We start from the raw sequence: 14,263 nt of genomic DNA, 5'->3' as shown, positions 1-14,263 counted from the left end.
CATACACAAAAATGTATGCACGCATGACTGTAAGTCGCTTTGGATAAAAGCGTCTGCTAAATGGCTTATTATTATTATTATAAACCTACAGAGAATGTAAAGTTGAGAAAAATATGTGTTTTGTTGTATGTTTACATTCTACGGACCTGAAAAAAAGCTGGGGAATCCCTAACCTTTCACCAACAGATATGAACACCTAAAAACAAACAAAGTGACGTAGTACAGAAACAGAGTCAGTGTTCCCAGAGTCCCCAGCCAGCCAGTGTTCCATACAGTGTGTACCTGTGGCAGGAAAAGCCCAAGGAAGGACTTGGTAAAGGTGAGCAGTACATCCACTCTGAAGTGGTCAGGTGTCTGGCAGGAGGACTTTCCACCATATGGCTGCTTCCCTCTCTCTCTCTTGCTCTGTCCCAGCAGTCATGAGGCTTGTTAGACTTTCTCACGATGCAAAAGGTGCAAAGTTCCTCTAGTCTCCTCTCTGCCTGTTTTTAAAGCGACAGGCCACATTTTTGAGGATGAGCATGCATTACCAGAGATGAGACCATAACTCCAGTTTCAGAAAATGAGAAGGGAAATGTAAACAAAAATAGAAAGAGAGAATCTTTCCTCTGAAATAAGGCTGGTATAGTTGATGACTTTCCACCAGATAGATTTTTTATCAAAAGTTCTACTTTTCCCCTTCTGATGATTCATGGGTAAAGTGATAATTAGGGCCTTGTCCGTCCTCCTGCTGTGTTTTAATTTGGGGAGAGGGGCCTGCATGTCGCTGATAGAAGGATCTCTCTGACACGGCTAGTCTGGCCTGTGAGCTGCGAGCAGCAGCCGCTGGGGAAGATAAGGCCAGACTAGCCGCTCGCCCAACACTCCATGCAGCGTTCCACCCTCTCTTCACTCCGGTCCCCCTCCCCAGTCCCATGACCTTATCTGTGAAGAGAAAGCACCGCTGGGTCACGATAGCACCTGCCAGGGCCAGAGCTGGGCTAAAGTGATTATGTGGGAATCATTATCTCACTCCCCCCCCAAAAAAACTCATTTTATACCTGCCAACATCTGAGAGTAGGGGAGGCAGGCAGGGGCCTCCGCAGCCTAACACACACACACACACACACACACACACACACACACACACACACACACACACACACACAGGAGTACAAGCATCCACATACACATACACACTAATCGAATGGGGCCATCTTCTCCTTCTCAGCAGGCAATCCCAGGGTTTGATTTGAGAACATGCTATTACTCAGTGATCTTCTTTGATCATCACATGTAGCCGTGGAGATGGTCAGCATGATGAGAGGTTGAGGAGGGAGAAATGCTGGACACGCATACATACAGTACATTCCAACTTCGGTACATGTATTAATTCCACTGAATATTACATGGAAGCAGATTCCATCAGATTGGATGATGTCATTGGGAGAAGCTTGAATATACTAAGAAATTATTTTTGATGCTGTATTTTTACCAAAAATAATCTTCAATCTTAGTGCACAGTTGAGGCAGGAAAGGCTCATCTAACATAGAAAGCACCTAGAATACAGAAAGGAAATGAAACCAACTGACTGTCAATCTATAATTTCATTGTTTCCAAAGTCCCAAATGTGTCACATGAGTGAACACTGCCCTCCACCCCACACACCCGTTACTCTCACATCCACTCTGCTGTCCACCATCTGTGTGCTGGTTTCACTCTGACAGATGGACGGCACATCTGTGTGCTCACATCCCCTCTCACTTCTGTCCCAGCTACACCACACCACACCCCGTGCTCTGCTCTGTGCTGGGGGTCAGAGGGCTCCCAGCTGTACCCTCACTGCCGTTTCACAGAGGAACCCCTGTTACTGATTTGACCTCACTCGGCCCTGCTGGAGCTCGCGCGCACATACACACACATACATACACACACACACAAACACACGCCACTGGGACACCAGAGCAGAGAGGCCAGGGCAGGGGGACACATGGCGTCTGGACTGACTGAACCACAGTGAGTGAGGACCCTCAGTATCTAACCAGGGGGTGAACAAACCCCCCTAAGGCCAGTGTCAGGGGGGTAGAGCTATCCATAGAGTGCAGAGTTGGGGCGGGTGGTGTTGTGGGTAGGGCTGGCTGGGCGGAGGGAAGGAGAGGTGGAGTGAAGGGTGAAGGGTGTAGGGAGGAAGTGTTAGGAACAGGAGGAGCCCTGTCTGTGTCCGGAGGGAAAGGGAAGACAGCGCTGCCCAGCCCGGCCACAGACACAGCTGGTTCCTGCCAAAGGAAGCCCCAACGGAGGCCGAGGCCTGGTGTCTACCGCTATCACAACCCAGCAGCACTGTTTACCTTCCCCTGGGGAACCACCCCTTTCACACGGCGGGGACAGGACACACACACACACAGACACACACTGTTATAGTTGCACACAGTCCCGGCTCACACGGGCGCCACTGCTCTGCTTTCACTGTGTGGACTAGAGGAGGGTTCAGGCCAGTGCACTGCCCCTTAGCCGGAACTAGGAGGAAACGAGGAGCGTCGAGGCTAGCTGACCTCCCCCTGCCACTCACACACACACTGTTACCTCACACACTCCTGTTGAGTGAGTCGAAGAAAGAGAAGGAGAGAGAGAGACTACTGGGTGGAGAGAAAGAGCATCGGACACAGATAATTACACAAGTCTATGTAACAACTGGTGGCGCCACGATCCATCTGAAGTCACGTGTCGTGGACGAGAAGAAAGTATGAGGTAAAGGAAGAGTCATTTGAAGACTGTGTTAGCTGCATAACGTAAAAAGGAAGGGGAACTTTGAAGAAAGTCTTGTTAGAGCGGGAGGTAGAATAATAATTTTTTTTCTCTGTCTGGCAGCCATGTGCGCTGGCTGTGCTGGGCTCATGTTCTAATCATGAGAGCCAGAGGAATCCCTCTGTGATCTCCCCAGGCCTGGATGAGTCAGTCAGTCGGTCAGTCAGTCAGTCAGTCGGTCAGCACCCTGAGCACACAGGAGAAAGGACAACAACCCTCCGGTCTACACACTGACCACAGAAAGAAAGAAAGATAGACCTAACAACTTGTGTGGTTTAGTGTGTCTCCTGACCAGTCGGCAGTTTGAAAAACACACAGAGGAGAGGATAACGTTGTGGATTACTGCTGTGGGGGGGGTGCAGACCATGGCTGCTGAGGACCACCTGCAGCGGCAGAGGACGTCTGACCCACGGAGAGCCTCAACCTCAGCATCCACCTCGGTCAATCTGACCGCTACTCCTAGGGTTCCCACGGTGATGCTGACCAGTCACAGGGGGACGCTGTACAGACGGAACCCTCACAGGCTGGAATCTGGCAACCCCAACCTGGCAACCAGGAGCCACCGTACAGCCAACCAAGGTAGGTGGTGATCCTTTTCTGTGTTATGAGAGGCACTACAGGCTGTGCCTCTGTTGGCAGCGCGCTACGGTGACGAGTGATTGTGGAGAAACTCCTGCTGTCATTTCTTCTCATTAAGTTGGAGTGATTGATGTGTAATCAGATTGTGTTGAGTTAGCACCACATGCTCCAGACAAGACATGGAAATTAGCTTCCTACTGTAGCTCCTGTAACTATGGTGAAACATATTACAAATTGTCACTAGATTTTCAAGGTCAAAACAGACACCAACTTGTTCTCATTTACTGAAAGCATAGTTTGCTGTTAAAACCTACACTGTAAAGACATTAGAAGGCACATGTGTCCAAGTGGACTGGGAGGGAAAGGGGTTCAGGCTGGTGAGGACCTGAGGATGGGGACATCTCTCTGTGCTTCCCCTGGCAGCTGGAGGGGCACACTTCCTTTTATTGTGTTTCTGAGGGGCTATGGGGGGGGGGGGGGGGGTTGGAGATGCTGAGTGAGGCTCATTCATTGTCAAGCCCAGGTCAGGACCCTGAGAGACACTACTGACCCCATCAGGCCTGTTAGTGAGGTTAGTGGGGTCCCCTCCCCTCACTTCCCCATCCCGCTCCTGTCTGCTAGCTTCTAGCTGTCAGACTAGCACACTCAACAGCATCACTGGTTAAGGGAAAAATATGGTGTAACATTCAGGAAATGGGAGAGTTGTTATCTTAATCTCATACTTTCTTCCTTTCTCAAATCCATTCTTTCAACACTGAGAGGACAGGATCGCTTGACTGTTTTCAAGCACACGCTGTCAACAATGTAAATTAAAATCTGGTAATTGATTCTTAAAGTAGTGTAAAAACTGGTGTAGTGCCTTTAGGTAAAAACTTCACAAATCAGTGAGGCCAGTAGCTGAGAAATGCATTAAAAGCATCAGACATTAAAGCTGTACTTTATAGACTCGAAATATTCAAAAGGGGTGCCGTCTTAGAGGAGGACTAATACCCAACATAGTGAATTACCTGCGGCAGCTTCCATTTCTTGGCAGTAATGAGCTTTGTGAACATTTCAGTGATAAGCACTTTATAATTAGGCTTAGTCATAAGCATCCCCTGTAATTCTCTGATAAAAACCCAGCAGAACTGAGGTAAACGCTGGCCCCATCCGTCAGGCTTGCCTCATGTTCAAGGGAGGAACCAATGTCCTTATAAACAACACTTTTTGTCTGATCAGGTAGTTTACCTGTTTGGGGGGGGGGGGGGGGGGGGGGGGGTACCATTCAGGCATCATAATGGTAATGGTCTTGTGATATTTTCTATGTGTGTGTGTGTGTGTGTGTGTGTGTGAGGCGTTATGAGACGCGGTGCAGGCTTCCTGTGAGGGAGCAGATGTCGCAGCGCTCAGGCACAGCTGCGCCGGCTGATAACCGCAGTGGCAGGGATATGTCGGCGCGCTGGCTCCTCTCCCTGTGTCTTATCACCGCGCATTCAGCACACAGCACACCACAATGAGGAACTGCCACCCGCCAACACCAGCACACCCTCACAGCAGGGCCAGAGAGAGGGGGAGGACAGGGGAAGAGAGGGGGGAGGGGGTAGAGGGAGGGAGAGAGGGAGGATGGAGGGGTAGACTGAATCTAGACAGAGACTTTGAGGGAAAAGGTGGAATGAAATCACAACGAAGCTTTGGATTATTCCTATCATAGGTTTCATAAAAGCTCAGCTCTTCCTAATCCTCCATGGCTAGAGAAAGTCATATGCTTAATGTGCATGAGAGACATTCATGTATTTACAGTGAACTCGCTTCAATGGCTACTCATGTGTTGAGGACATCGGGCTCCAAGGTTGACATATATTCTCCTCTACCTCTCTGTCTCTATCAACAACCTTATCATCCTCCATTACACAACTGGATTGTATTACATATTGGTTCTCTTAACAGAGATAGGAATAAAACAAGGATGATGGGGGATGAGTCTGTGACGGATATCATCATGAGAAAGCGAGAAATAGAAGGAGCGAGAGAATGTGAGAGAGAGAGAGAGAGAGAGAGAGAGAGAGGGGAGGGGGAGAGAAGGGGGAGGGTAGAGAGAGACAGGAGATAGAGAGAGCAGTTCTCCTCTCTATTTCCTCTGCACCAGCTTTGCGGTTTCTGTGAGGAACAGATGTTCACAACTTGATACAGTGCATCATGCCCCTCTCCTTGCTATCTTCAGTCCCAGCACTACCAACTGTCTGCACACACACATTCTTCCTCTCTCTCTCTTGCATGCCAATGTGGACACAATTGCTTGCCTGAATACATGCGGATGTATTCAGGTGCAAACAGAAAACAGGGTAAATTGAGAACTTTCCACGGTTGCCCACTCCTGTTCCTGCATCCTGCTCTTTAGTAAACACTTCACTTTAACGAGGTGCTATTTCCTGATCCTATAGCAGGGCTGGTCACCAGCCACCACTGACCTCAGGGTCACCTCTTTCTGTGTGTCCTCTGGCCCTGCTATGAATTAAACATAATGTAGGAGAATACTGAAGAGAGCGTCATTTTGAGTTAAAATTCCCATCATGCTTCGATGGATTGAACGGCCACTTTACTGCACGATTGCAAATAGAATGTCAGAGGGTCTATGGATGCAATTTGTAAAACCAGCATCAAATGTGTGCTTGAGTAGATGGATTAATGATCCGTTGCGCCATGCTACATTACAGCAGAGGAGCTCTCTGTCTGTCTCTCACATCGTGTGTTTTATATTCTCAGGCATCATCTGATGACTTTAAAGATTACTTTAAGACGTTCATGACGCTGATATAAAAGCTGTCAGATAACACACAGCTTCCACGGTCATATCATCTCAAAATATCAAACTTCAATGTGAGTGTCAAAAACAACGATGTGAATATTTCTATTGCGAAAAGCTTTCGCTACACCTGCAAATATGTGTATATGACCTATACAATTTGATTTGATTTGATTTCACTTTCACATTGCCACACCGGTGCAATGGGTTAAATCAGAAAGCCTAGTAACAAACACACTGTATAATCCTGAGCATGTTACGTTTTTCATTTAGAGAGAAAGAGACTATTTTCTTTTAACCGCTTCTCCCCAAAATAACTTACTTTTACATTGCTGCCTTTAATGGCAACTCAATAACAGCGTCCACTGAATGTGAATCCAAGCAGCAGAGCACAATGGAGCTGCATTCCTTTCAGGCGGGAGGCACAGTGGCCTTATCTCTTTTCAACACGCCAGCCAGGCTGTGACTGGAGCTATACGAAAGGATTTACAATGTGTGAGTGGAGGAAATGCTCCAGTCCAGACCTCTGTGAATTCTCTCCCTGCAGAGCCTCCGCTGCCCCATGTCCCCAGTCTGTCACAGAGACCATCATTACCATACCTACACAATGATCAGCCCCTCAATCTACCCTGCGCATCTCAGACCAGTCCTCCACCACCATCAGATACAGGCAATGCAACGAGGTGGAGAGAACAAAAGAAAGAGAGGGAGAAAGAGGAGAGAGAAAGAGAACAGACAAAGCCGGGCCATTTGTGTTCATTAATGCCATCAAAGGGAAGTCAGGTTCTGAGGACGAGTGTCAGGAAAGGAGGGAGTTCAGTTCATTGAGGGAGATAAATATAGTTCCCACCTTGTGATTCTGTTGTGGGGATGAGTTATCAGACGCGCCACATGGAGGGTCATCCCATCCAACACATCACCCAACAAAAGACAAAATTAAGAAAAGAATGAGGGGCTGTCATTTGGGGAGCTGACAAGTCGTCTGCCCGTATTCCCAGAGGAGAATAGCACGCCGTCAATCATAATGCTATCATGGTGACAGGAATCCTTTTTGGCTTCACCCCATGCCCCACACACTGTCACTCATGGTCCCCCCTACCCACCCATCACCTCTCCAACATCCTATATTATTGCCTCTAATGAAACAAAAGGACCCAGGTAAAAATAAAACGTAAGGATATTCAATTAAATCTAAAACATACCTTTACGTTCAGTTGTACACACGCACACACACACACACACACACACACACACACACACACACACACACACACACACACACACACACACACACACACACACACACAGTGTGTGTGGCCCTCAGATGGACCTGCAGAGCCAGGACAGGTAAGGCTGTAACTCCACAGCAGGACAGGGAGAGGGGCTATAAACACTCCATCAAGTACTGGGACGATCCACAATCCATCTCCCTGACAACCCAAATCCCAGAATGCCACATGGAATCCCTGATAGGACTCTGATGGGTTACTTGCATTGGGCAGTGTGTGAGGGTGTGTACGCATGTCTGGGTGTGTGTGTTTAATTCTCCCACCATTCTAAGCCCAATGCAGCACAGTAGCCAGTTATAGTGTTGGTGGCTGAATTATTAAAACAGCCAAGGTAAATATTGAAAAAGTGTTTCTCTTCAGAAATGCATGGATTGGTGTATATTCAACACACAACTAGCTCTCTCTCTTTCTCGAGAAATCCTATATATTTTGGTAGACCTGGCCTGAATATGTTTCCAACTCACTGAGTGAGACAGACAGAGCTGAAGGATCTCTGATTCATCTTAAGGCTGCTCTCTGGATGGATCAGGCTTTGATATGGTAGAGAATCAGAGAAGCTGTCATGAAGATACATTTTTTTGCAATGGCAAGTACTGTACAATATACCTTATCAGTTCTCGCCCCAACTGAAAGCAATCATTTTAGGCCACAACACACTCACTCCAGTCCCTTATGCTCGGTTATAATGGCGGATCGAGATCCCTGTTCCTACTGGTCCTACTGTAGCTCAGTTGGTAGCGCATGGTGCTTGCAACGCCAGGGTTGTGGGTTCGTTTCCCACAGGGGCCAGTATGAAAAATATATGCACTCACTAACTGTAAGTCGCTCTGGATAAGAGCGTCTGCTAAATGACTAAAATGTAATGGGTCTGTGGCCAATCACTAATCATATCAATTATCATTGTGATGGATTACCTCCAACTGTATAACCTGTTCGACATCCGAAATGGTCAGTTATACACAGAAACAACTCATCCCCTTTAGACAGTTCCCCTTACCTGTATCTGAGAGGACACCTGACAGGATGGTGAGACAGGACACACTGGAGAGCAGCTGTCTCTGTGTACTCTTGATTGACTTTGTTTGTTCTATAGACATAGTAGAGGTGAGGAGGAGAGTGTTTGTTTTGTCTTCAGTAGGCTACCCCTCTTCCTCCATGTCTGCAACAAAGTGTAAAGGGCACACAGGTGTAGAGTTCTCAGCTAGTGAAACCAGATGAACATGGCAGATATGATGTCATCGTTTTAGCACAAAGTTGTTCAACTATGGCGCGCAACGATTCAACACATCAATAAATGAGCACCATTTACTTTTAGAGTTTTTCAAATTCCCGCTGTCTGGGAGCTAGAATTAGGATAGGCTAGTGTGCTAATGAAAATAGGCCTAGACGGCAAACTTAGAAAACTAGGCATTGGAATTTGTGGTAAACGCCAAGCCATCATATTTACGCAGGTAGGCATACCACCTACCCGTTACAAAAGATACAGCATTCACTCAAGCACACACACACAAGTTCAAAACACACACACTACGAGGATGTAGGATGGAATGACGGTACAACAGTGGCAGTATGGTGTTGGGCTGCAGATTCTGGAGGTGCAAATCCAACCTGACTAGATTATGTTTACAGACACCTTTCAGACAAAATCACCTTTAGTGATAGCTACTGCACACCATTTTTTAGGCCTCCATAGGCTAAAACAGAAATCTTGTATTTATTTTCTACCATTGCCTATTGAGAAGTAAGAGGAAAGTGTCCATTGATTGTCAAGGGTCTGAACGATCAGTTAATTGGGTGGCCTTTGGTAGAAATGATAAGATGATGTTGAGGGCATTGCATGGGGAGATTGCCTAGGCGACGAGTGAGGTGGTTTTAGAGCTGCTATCTGCTGATGTGAGGAAACAGCGGCCCCCATGGGTAGACATGGGGAAAATGATTCTCTATGGGGAAAATGTCAGACAATATAGAATGCATACCGGGTATTATAGCCTACTGTAGGCGCCCGTATTTACACTTCCTCTGACCATTTGATGTAGGCTATATATCCTAAACAGAAGTATGGAATTAGGCTAACTTAACACTAGGCTACAAATATTCGTTGTTTCTTTGCACATAAAATAGGCATATGACAGTGAATAGAGTTAATAAATCCAATAGGGCTGAAGTAAAAACCTCACGTGGGGAATACATTGTATTTCTAGAATTTACAAAATAACATAATGTAAACTTCTGTACTTCTTTGAAGTATAAATCAATAGCCTATATTTGTGCACAGTGTGTGTGTGTGTGTGTGTGTGTGTGCGTGCGATCGTGCGTGCGTGAGGTCATAGTTTCATGAGTTTTATTATGCAAGAAAAAAATTGACAATATGGAGATTAGACGCGTGCTGTCAATTGTCAATGCTATTGCAGAATCGAGCAGCAAGGAGGCTGTCAACTCGTAGGTCTGAGGAGAGAGAAAGAGAGGGAGAGAGAGAGAGAGAGAGAGAGAGAGGTTAGGAGCTCCGTATGCATCCTGCTCCAGATGGTGATTTAAACGCAGACAGAAGGCTACAGAGGGATAGAGAGAATCGCAAGACTACACACTAGACCCGCGAGCTCAAAATAATCGAAAACTACAAAATTAACCAAAACACGAAATGAGCGAAAACAAAGATAACCATTTAGGCGCTCGAAATATGATGAATGCTTTTTACTGACTGGAGTTGACAACAGCATCTCAAGCCAATTGTTTCAGTGGAATGAGCGGTCCTCGATGCCTGAACAGTTGGATCGGTTGGCAATGACCGTCTGAGAAGCGTGGTGTCTTACTGAGCAAAATCGAGTGATTCATTCAGCTTTGACATTATCAAACAAAGGGAGACTAATTTTATGGATGTATAAAGACTTGAAATTGAAAACTAATGTGGACGATTGTGTGCCAAACAACGGTTTCAAAATCGTCTACCGAGGAGTAGCATTTGGAACAAGAGGATCCATGCCCAAATGAATTTCATATTTTTACATTGGATGTAGCCTACCGCGCGCATCGGACAAGGATTTGTGAAGTAGCCTATTTTCTCTGACAATTTTAAGATTATACAAAATATTGTTTGCCTACGATGAGCACAACTGTTAATACATAGCTAAATCAACTATATGTGTGGTTTCTTTACTGTATTAGCCTATCCTTGCTAACAGAAAATGAGATCTAAAGAAACAGCTCACATTTAGATAACGGAGAGAAGTTGTGATTTTCTTTCTCAAAATCCAGATAAACTGTTGGTTTTTACCATCGAAAACGGACAGTAAACCAAAGACTTCTATGTACTAAAGGATCGCTCTATCTAGCTTTGCGAAATAGTTTTCAATTTATATCTAAGAAGTGAATTACCTCATAATTTATTGAACCGAAAAGTCAACAACACGGCTTTGAATCCAAAGGAAACCAATATATTTTTTGTTTGACTGTAAAAGTGTCGACTTGATCATTTTTTTCTCTCAATATCTTTCATTATCAAAGAGAAGGAATAACACCTTAATGAATGGTGTTCAATATCTCGGAAGGCTTTATCCTTTCTTCCAAATAATGAGGATCGGGGCGTTATAATCGTCATTCTTTGGTGTGGATTATCTTCGCTGCAATTACCTCAGCCTGAACCCGACCTTCACAAAGTAAGTCATATTATTATGCTACATGTTTATTGCAAATGATAAATTATAGCCTACTGATTGTGTGCTTGTTTGATGCGAGAGAGACGTTTGGACACGGTTGCTTCTGGCATAAAGCACAAATTGCATTTTATTTTGTAGCCTATTTTGTACGCTTGGAAACTGAATTTTTACACCTATTTTATGAACTATAGGCGAGACTAGATGATGAGGTTGGGTGATAATCACTATTTAGCTTGGTAGCATAGCATAGGAAAGGCGTGATTTTACATTTCCCTGATGTTAATATAACTGCATATATTATTATGCAGATCTTTAATTATAACCAATACTGTTCCTTTATTATGTTAAATAACATGTCAAAAGTTGGATTTTCAAGGGCAATAATACAATTCCCTTATCGATTAGAAATTATGTGTTATTATACCGTTTTTCTTGACTTTTTTTTGCATAAAGCTGTTGACCCCTACTTTCGCTGTTTCAAGTTTTCAGCATTGTCAGCTATTTTTACAGGAACTTTCATTCATGTTATTAAACAGTAAACATTCGTGTTCAGTATAGTTTCAGTGCTTCCCCATTGATGGCATTGAATTAATATGTTTCCATATTAATGGTTTAATTTTGACACAGAAACAGCAGTCGTTGTGCCCTATTGGATGATGGTTCTCTTATTTGGAAAAACAAAAAATTATAGGCTAAAAAAATTGTGCTGATGTAGAATTTGTGATGAGAGGCAACAATGTATCAGCCAAATTGAAAGCATTTTAACTTCAATAAGGCATATCAAACCCTTGATAAGAAAACTTTTTATAGGCCTATAATATACGTCGATATAAATATAGGCTATGTGTTTTAGCACTTTTTCTAGCAATATGTTTGTTTATAGCAATTGTGGGGCCATAACGCGTCTGCCTTCCTCTGGATACAGGTGGTCTTTAGATACATTCGTCCTCCTAGAGATAGTAGGCCTACATTAATTAAACTAACCGAACATTATGTGGCGTCTCTGCTGGTGGAGATGAGAGCACGCAAAGCTCCTTGTGTGATGGAACATGGAGGCGCAATGAGATAGTTGTTGGGTCGGGTTGTGGTTTTTAGGGCTTTGTACTCTCACCTGTCGTGTCTTCTTCCTGTGGTGGTACCAGTACCTCACCACAACTCCCACATCAAAGTACTGACTGAAAGTAGTAATGCGTTTGGAACGAAGGCCTACATCTAGAGGCTTTGGTTTTGTTTTGATATCTTGTGGCCGCCTTCCTTGAGTGATACGTGATTGAAGGAAGGAGGGATGCATGTTCAAAGTATTTGGACCAGGCCCTGCCCTGTTGTCACAAATCAGTGGAAGGGGCAGTAAATAACCTACATCTCATGGGCTGTGATATATTATTTAATGATATATATTTATACTACATTATCATGTGTTACAGATGCACAGTAGATTATATATTGCACACAAACTGAATGGGCCAAACCGTTTATAGAAGGCTAACATGTGCTCATAACCTGGAATAACCTGATAATCTCCCATGGTGTGAACTTCTGGAATAGGTGGCCTGGAATTGAAAGGCTTCTCTCACCTCTCTTCTCCCCTTTAGCGGTGCACAGGTGAAAGATAGCTGCCCGCGCGTGAACCCCCCTCAGCCCATGCACCTACTCCTATCTCTCATCTCATAGGTGTGATGATCAGACTCCACAGTGGGTAAATTGCCAGATATTCAATTCACAAAACGGCGCCTCTCAGTTTCAAGGCCAGAAAATGCAATATGGAGCTGGTGTCTGTGCCAGCCAGGATAATGAATGAGCAGAACTGTATTGGTCGTCAGAGAGTAGAAGAAGAGTACATCGATGAGACAGCCTATTGGCATTGCTGCCAGACAGACAAAGTAACAACATTGCTCTAGCCTAGTGAAAGACAAAAGGAATTGGGCTGGAAGCAATATTATTTAACTCAAACTAAATAGAAATATAATACATTCTAAACTAGATATACACTGAGTATTCCAAACATTAGGAACACCTTCCTAATATTGAGTTGCACCCCCTCCTTTTGCCCTCAGTTCTTCGGGGCATGGACTCCACAAGGTGTCGAAAGCGTTCCACAGGGATGCTAGCCCATGTTGACTGCAATGCTTCCCACGGTTGTGTCAAGTTGTCTGGATGTCCTTTGGGTGGTGGGCCATTCTTGATACACACGGGAAACTGTTGAGCGTGAAAAACCCAACAGCGTTGCAGTTCTTGACACAAACCGGTGCGCCTGGCACCTACTATCATACCCCGTTCAAAGGCACTTAAATCCTTTGTCTTGCCCATTCACCCTCTGAATGGCACACATCCCTCCAATTCTCTCCTCCCCTTCATCTACACTGATTTAACAAATGGCATCAATAAGGGATCATAGCTTTCACCTGGATTCACCTGGTCAGTTTATGTCATGGAAAGAGCAGGTGTTCTTAATGTTTTGTATAAAAGACGAATAAATATAACTTAAAGAAAGATGACTATGTGGATGACTCATCTTGGCCAAAAAGTCACTCTTCTCTAAGTGCATCGGTAAAAAACAGAGGACATTTTCTCTGCAGGACATCACATGAATGTACTATTTAATTGGCCCTGGTGGTAAAGATCAGCTGAATAATTGAAGGGCTGGTAATAGTCAGACAATAGATAGGGAGATCCAAAGGTGAAACCACAGCCGTTCAGCATTACCGCACATTACCACCAAACATCCTCACCGCCCGCCACTCTTCTCCAAAGGCAGATGTCCCCACTTCATCATGAAGTACCTCTCTTAAAGAAAACCATTCATTACCCCACTGGAGTTTATTCAATCTCTGCTACTACCACACTCGTATGGATGTCTCCCTCCCGTTTAATGTGCAGACGGAAAAATACCACAGGAAAATAAAGTTATTTTAAAGAGATAGGTGCTCTTGTGCCAAAGCCACATGCCAATAGAGAGATGTTATAGTGCAGTGATGGAGTCTCAGCGGCCTCCTCTGTGGAAAGAAGCGGTGACGCAGATCATGCAGTGTACCTCGCTGGCTGCTGCCTGACAAACACCAGGCATCATAGACCCTAAGAGCCCCACTTTGAGGCATCATAACTCAGCCCACAGTGGTAGCAGAAACATACTGAAGCTATGACCAGGGGGTTATATACTAGTCTAGGATCGTAGTCG

The 14,263-nt window shown here is 44.9% G+C and overlaps 1 protein-coding gene across 2 annotated transcripts in view; it reads left to right on the top strand.

Annotated features, from left to right (window-relative positions):
- The first annotated feature begins 3,080 nt into the window (after window positions 1-3,080).
- Window positions 3,081-14,263, top strand: part of LOC311111432 (protein CBFA2T3-like) — a 45,166-nt gene continuing 33,983 nt past the window's right edge. For both annotated transcript variants that reach the window (XM_084154148.1, XM_084154147.1), the window contains exon 1: window positions 3,081-3,368. In XM_084154148.1, the coding sequence (XP_084010274.1) occupies window positions 3,151-3,368 (218 nt within the window). In that variant the 5' untranslated portion in view covers window positions 3,081-3,150. The remainder of the gene's footprint in view (window positions 3,369-14,263) is intronic.

This window comes from Coregonus lavaretus (genome assembly GCF_964263955.1).
Source record: "Coregonus lavaretus genome assembly, chromosome: 37".
NCBI lineage: Eukaryota > Metazoa > Chordata > Actinopteri > Salmoniformes > Salmonidae > Coregonus > Coregonus lavaretus.
This window is presented reverse-complemented; position numbering and strand designations above follow the sequence as displayed.